We start from the raw sequence: 7,203 nt of genomic DNA on the forward strand, positions 1-7,203 counted from the left end.
TACGTGATGCTGGTAAAGGCAAAGGAAAACTGGACCAACCATGACTTCGAGAGCTCTGAGGGCGGAATTTACATCATCGGTTGCTTTACTGCCACGACCGAGGGAAAGTTACAGGAAGAGAGCTCTAAATTGTATTTTTCCATTAGACTGGCTTTCATTGTATCAGCTTTTGGGAGTTATATTTACCACTTATACCTTATCTTTGGGATCCCATGTATCAAACATTTGTTTTAATGAAAGTTAACCGTTTACGATCAAAATCTTTTAACCCTAACCTGTTAGTTGACTTTAGAACCACATTTATGTTCAAACGACTTGATTAGCAAGTCTTGCACAATTTTAAACACGCAGTGTAACGGTCTTGGTTATTCAGGGTGTTACAGGTAACAAAGGAAAATTACTCCAGCTTAAACTTCTTCATCTCAATAGTTGGGGGTATACAATTATCCACAACCAACTGCAATAAAAGTAAACACAAACGTTTATATTTATAAACCATCAAAAGAAAAGGTCATACAACCAAAAATAAACAAATAAGTATAATTAAATATGGTATCATAGCTTAGAAGACCCAAATATGCTTCTATCCAAGAGATGCAAAATGGTGAATTTGGTAAACATTTACAAATGTCTTTCTCCCTTAAGACATTGATGGACTCATATACCCAGACATGGAATACCCAAGGACAACCCTCCAACTTGTACAGGAAGCTTGGCTTCTTCCGTTTAAAAACCTTGGGCCTCTTAGCATATAGTATTCTTCAAGTTCTTCCTCTTGGGACCTTTCCTCAGAGAAGGGAATGTTGCTTCAAATGTCAGCTTGCCCCATGGGAATTCATCGCACTCATCAGAACCAATGAGATTGATAAGTTCTAGATGAACAAGTTTTTCTTTATCCTTTGAAAGAAAAAAGTTGACTATTAGATGCAACTTAGCAAACTTCACAGCCACAACATCATTTCTATACTTGACTGTACACATATCCTTCATATCTCCATTCTTGACAGTTTGGTCAGGAAAGTATCTGTCACACATCCCATTTTCAACTTCAGCAAAATGTGACAAATCAGAATCTCCAATGCACTTCAATCCAGTTATAAGACCAAACTCAGCCATACTGAACCTAATCCTCTTCTCACCAACATAAAACCTAATATCATTAGGGTTCGGTTGTTTAATCTCCCTCACAAACACATGGTGCGGGAGTTGTGACTGGTATACTAAAGGATTGATGTCGATAAGGTGTCCAACACCCAATTCCCTCAACATAGCAAGTTGTTCTTTGGAGAGATTCTCCTTGATCACTCTTATAGGATCATAATCTGATGTGTACACAAGCTTCCAATCGATCCTATCCTCTAGTTTGAAATATAGATCCCAAACCTGTTAATATTTACAATAAAAAAATCAATATATATATATATATATAAACAACTCAAAAGGAACCAGAATATTTATCAACTACAGTTTTATGGAAAATTGGACAAGATTTGCAAAGACAAAGACCGAAACTCCTATTTTTAGAGCAATTTGTCGATTTCATGGAAAGACCAATATTAATTTAGTGGATATGGACTATATGTGGTTCATTTGCTTATTCAAAGAAACCTCTCTCACAGTTATTTTTTTTTTTTTGGAACATCTTGTATTGCATTAATAAAATTAAACAAATCCATTTAACAACATGTACAATAAAAATAAACCTTAATAATTACAATAGCAACAAACTCTTACAAATTCAATCCGAAAAATAAACCATATATCTCATAAAAAAAGAAAAATCATCAAACAACATAATAAACCAGAACATTTATTCACAAAAAATATACAATTAAAATAAAACCAAACAATACAAAATAAACCAAAACAGTTTTATTGGTTATCAAAATAAACAATAACAATAATAAACAACCTGAATCTATACATTGAAATACAGAAATCCATTCAACAACATGTTCAATTAAAATAAATCAAACTGTTTAAATTAAACCAAAGAGAATTTGATTATCAACAAAATATAAACCATCACCAATAACTTTTTATGCACAAAAATAAACCAATGGGTTCATATACAGGTACAAGCAAGATAATAAACCAATCTATATAAATTAAGCCAAAGAGATTTTGATTATCAACAAAATAAACCATCACCAATAATTTTTATGCACAGAAATAAACCAATAAGTTCATATACAGGTACAAACAAATTAATAAGCCAAACTGTTTAAATTAAACCAAAGAGATTTTGATTAAATACAATGATAGAGATGAGCAGCGACAACATTGAGTGGTGGAGATGGGCGACGACGGCACCGAGTGGTGGAGACGGGTGACAAAATGCAGTATGCAATGGAGGAGAAATGGGTTTCAGGTGAATTTTTTAGAGGAAATGGAAACCTTTTTGCAGAGAGAAAGAACTATTATGATATGTTTTATTGAAAGAGTAAATAATATTGGAAACCCCCCAATATGGAAAATTTTCCTTTTCAAAATAGTCCAATCAAATTTAATTTGGGAAACACACCAAATATTAAAATACTTACAAAATATGAAGATATATAAAATAAAACTAAATATACTAATATTTATTAAAATTAGTATAAAAATGATGTAATAATATAAATAGTATACACCCTATTATTATTGTAAATCTTATAATTTTTTGTTATGTAAAATGTAATTTTTCCTTAAAAATATTTAATAATTTAGTATTCATTAAATAATTAAAAGAAGTATAAAATCAAAGAAAGGGTAATAAAATAGTAAAACCATCTCTGCATGAATGCTTAATTAATCTATGATTCTGAATATAAGAAAGTGAAGTCACGTGGCACGTGACTAGTGTTGGAGCACCAGATTCGAAGTAGGGTCGGTAATAGAAAATCACAACCAGTAAAATTAACTGCTGCCACTACTGTTTTCTTGAAAACAAAAATAATAATAATAAAAAATTAGTAAAAACGGTAAGACAAAGACAGCAAGGTTTTGGTGTTTGTTGTATCATGTTTGATAGGCAAATTGTTATTTTTTGTTTGTTGCTAAATTTGAAGAAGTAAGGGATCATTACTAGGCCCCTTCTCTCCCCTCCTTTTCGTGACCCACCAAATATCCATTACATGCTGTCATAGCAAGACAGTATGCCGTTCTCCCAACGTTGAAGCTTTTTATAACCAAGATCTGCTTCCCTCTGGTCCCCCTTCCTTCCCTCTCTCTCTCTCTCTCTCTCTCTCTCTCTCTTCCCAGAAACCGCGTGCTCATCAAACTTTTCTCTTTTTTCTTCTCTTCTTCTTCTTCTTCTTCAGTAATTTTTGGATTGGAAGAGAAGATAAAGAGAGTTTTTTGAGCTTTACACAGATCTGAGAACCCATGGACAGAGGTATTTGACATTTTGTTTCTGATATGTTTTACTTGGTCTGCCATTTTTTGTCGGTTTTTTCAACTGGTTCTCCTCTAAATTTACTGTTTGATTAGAATTTATACTTTTTCTTTTCTTTTCTTTTCCTTCGTTTGTTGGTTCGTTTAATGGATTGGTTAAAAGTTTCTTTTTTTTGTCGTTTCCTCTGTTGAATGACGGTTTCTTATTATTATTATTTTATTTTTTCAGTTTTCAACTTTTCATCTCTCATATTACTTTGATTACTATATCGTGTTTATTGTTTGTGTTTGTTCTATATCAAATATATATGAGATAAACTTTCTGTCACAGTTTTGACTTTATGGAAGTTTGAGTATTTGGTTTTATTGGTTGTTCTATTGGATTTGAAAGTTTGTATTATATTCTCTTTACATTCAAAAATTATTTTTGTTGTTTTGAATTCGTCAATGAGACAAAACAAAATTGTCCTGTGTCATTTCATTTTGATATTTCGTAGTTTTCTTTGGTTTTTCACAGATGAGTGATTAGGAATGGGGAAGAAAGGGAATTGGTTTGCTGCAGTGAAGAAAGCTCTCAGTCCAGGCCCCAAGGAAAAGAAAGATCAGGTCCGTATATACATACATAAATACATATATATTTTGTATATATATTTATATACCTGCTATACTTTTCTGGTGTAAATACATAATATCTAATTAGAAGAAGTTGCTCTCTTTTCCTATCAGAAAACCCGTAAATCTAAGAAAACATGGTTTGGAAAGAGCAGCAACTCGAATGTGGTTTCTTCAACCGAAGAAACTGCATTGCCTGTTCCTCGTGCTTATTCGCCTCCTCCAGTAGAAGTGAAATTGACTGAGATTGAGAATGAACAGAGCAAGCACGCTTACTCTGTGGCGATTGCCACTGCTGCGGCTGCAGAGGCGGCTGTTGCCGCTGCTCAGGCTGCTGCAGAGGTTGTTCGTCTTACTGCCGTGCCTCGGTATTATGGATTATCAAAAGAGGAGATCGCTGCTATCAAGATTCAGACGGCTTTCCGGGGCTACATGGTATGTCACATGCCTTAGTTTATTACTTCTCCACTTTTAGCAAGAAAATTGTCAAATCTATAATTACAATCTGAAAGCTCTACACTGCAAGTTTTGTGTCTGTTTGATGATGCTTCTCTTTGGTAGTTATGTAACACATGGGTTTCATATCTTTCCCATCACTTTTCTAGTTTAAAATATGACCTTAACATCCTCTAAAAGTTTATGAGAATTGGCGGAGGATCTTCTTTCAATTTAAACAAGTTCACTCAATGAATGTAGGAAAAGTTTCTTTTTTTCCTTTTTCTTTTAATCTCTCTCTCTCTCTCTCTCTCTCTCCTTTTCTGTTCTATTTTATTTTCCTATTCTGATAAAGGTTTGAACACCTCACCATGTTTATGCGTTAATGATTTTCATTTTGTGACCAGTGTCTGAAATGTTTTTAATTGTTCTCTTTTTTAGTTTGTAGAAAAGGATGTTCTGCTTTTTGTAGTAAGTCAATGAATGATATTCTAGCATCGTTACCTCCGAGTAACAGCCTTTTCTGCTATTGTTTGATTTCAGGCAAGGAGAGCACTGAGGGCTTTGAGAGGCCTGGTACGGTTGAAATCATTGATACAGGGGCAGTCTGTCAAAAGGCAAGCAACCACCACATTACGATGCATGCAGACTTTGGCCCGCGTGCAGTCTCAGATCCGTGCAAGGAGAATTAGAATGTCTGAAGAGAATCAGGCACTGCAGCGACAGCTCCAACAGAAAAGAGAGAAAGAGCTTGAGAGGTTGAGAGTTTCTGTAAGTTTCTCCACTAAATGTTTGTCTTAATGACCTTGCATGAACAAGTTGTTTGTGTTGCTCTTTTTTTTGTTCGGTATAGCTCTGTCAATGCTCTGGTCTTCTCACTTTTGCTCTCTGTCCTCCTCCTATTTGAGTGGTGGACTCAAGATCGAGTTAATTTTTTTAGCCATATCCATGATGACTGAAATATTACGTTTGAAACAGATGGGAGAAGAATGGGTTGATAGCCATCAATCTAAGGAACAAATCGAAGCAAAACTTTTAAGCAAACAAGAAGCAGCTGTGAGAAGAGAGAGGGCTTTGGCTTATGCATTTTCTCATCAGGTACCAGACTCTTTTACTTTAGAGCTTAATATAAATTTTTAGTCAAGCTTTGGAGCCATCCTTGAATCCCATCTGTGAACCTGAAGTAGCAAATATCTAAAGGTTTTGCTATTTCAAGAACTACCAAAAAAAGTTTGATGACTATTAAAAATCAGTTACCATGTGAACTTGTTCTTTTAATGAATTTGAATGTCTTAAAGAGTTGAAAGAGTGCTTTAGTATATACTAGTATAAGTGCACATTTAAGAAGTTGCCTTTTGCTTCTAGTATCAATAAAATGTTATTATATCTTCTCTCGTTCTCACCAAATTAAAGTAGTTTTGCAAGTAATTTTTAGATGCTACAAGTTCCAGTCTTTTCATTACACCTTCTGACTGCATTTTTAACGAGGAAGCCAGCTATTATGGCCTATTCTGTCATTTTCTCTATTTATTACATGCTGCTACTTGTCCTTGTCTTTTTATATTGAACTATTCTAGAAGTTACAATTAATGATATTGGATTAATTTTAAGTTCTTAATTTAAATTTTGCCTGGATGACACTCTCTAATAGCAAACTCTGAAGAACTCATCAAAATCTGCAAATCCTACATTCATGGATCCCAATAATCCCCACTGGGGCTGGAGTTGGTTAGAACGATGGATGGCAGCCCGTCCATGGGAGAGCCGAAGTACAGTAGATTATCATGACCGTGTTTCCATCAAGAGCGCAGCAAGCAATGCCATGTCTATGGGAGATATTACCAAAGCTTATCACCGGCGCAATCTCAGCCACGATACCAGACCTTCCCCTACTGCGCAAAAATCATGGGACCAACAACCTAGTCAGCCATCCCCGTCAACACCATTGTCCAAGGCACCATCATTGTCGTCCTTAACTGGAAGAACTCCCAAACGAAATGGCTGGGGTGGAGATGAGGACTCCAGAAGCATGCTCAGCATCCAATCAGAGAGGCACCGGAGGCATAGCATTGCAGGGTCTTCAGTGACAGACAATGAGAGCTTTGCCAGCTCCCCTGCTGTTCCAAGTTACATGGCACCTACACAGTCAGCAAAGGCCAAATCCCGGTTGCCTAGCCCTCTGGGCTTCGAGACAAATGGCACACCTGATAAGGGATCAGTGTCCTCTGCCAAGAAGCGTCTGTCTTTTGCTGGCTCGCCAGCTGTATCAAGGAGGCACTCTGGTCCACCCAGGATGGATTCCAGTACTATTAAGGACAGGGAGGAGAACATGAGGAATGGAGGCAGCAGATAGTGGTTGACAAAGAAAGAATACCATCAATATAGGCAGATGTTCAATCAAAGTATACTTATTTTTTATTATAAAAACAAAAAAAGTAATGGTATATGTGTGATGTGTGATGTGTGATGTGTGATGTGGAAGGGAGAATGCTTTTATCATATTGCCTATGTTCATCATCCATGTCAACATAGTTTTCTTTGTCTTGATCTTATTCTTCTTCTCTAACACGGCTATATGTTATTTATCGTATTCTTCTTGAGATTTGTCAACGAAAACACAGTGGATAACTTCGATAAAAACAAAAACAAAACAATAACAGTGTTAATTAACTATGTGTGGGGTGGTTAAACTTGTTTGACCATTTCTTTAAGCTCACCTAATTTTCACTCGTTTCTTGTAACTGAATTTTCTTCTTCTATTATTATTATTATTATTATTAT

At 35.3% G+C, this 7,203-nt stretch overlaps 1 protein-coding gene across 1 annotated transcript; it reads left to right on the forward strand.

Annotated features, from left to right (window-relative positions):
* Positions 1 to 3,056: 3,056 nt before the first annotated feature.
* On the forward strand, positions 3,057 to 6,974 carry LOC133798535 (protein IQ-DOMAIN 3). Its single transcript, XM_062236868.1, has 6 exons — positions 3,057 to 3,376; positions 3,893 to 3,981; positions 4,102 to 4,422; positions 4,966 to 5,193; positions 5,401 to 5,520; positions 6,074 to 6,974. The coding sequence occupies exons 2-6, from the start codon at positions 3,907 to 3,909 to the stop codon at positions 6,773 to 6,775; spliced, it is 1,446 nt and encodes a 481-aa protein (XP_062092852.1). The 5' UTR covers positions 3,057 to 3,376; positions 3,893 to 3,906; the 3' UTR covers positions 6,776 to 6,974.
* Positions 6,975 to 7,203: the final 229 nt, after the last annotated feature.

This window comes from Humulus lupulus, chromosome 8 (genome assembly GCF_963169125.1).
Source record: "Humulus lupulus chromosome 8, drHumLupu1.1, whole genome shotgun sequence".
NCBI classification, from domain to species: Eukaryota; Viridiplantae; Streptophyta; class Magnoliopsida; order Rosales; family Cannabaceae; genus Humulus; species Humulus lupulus.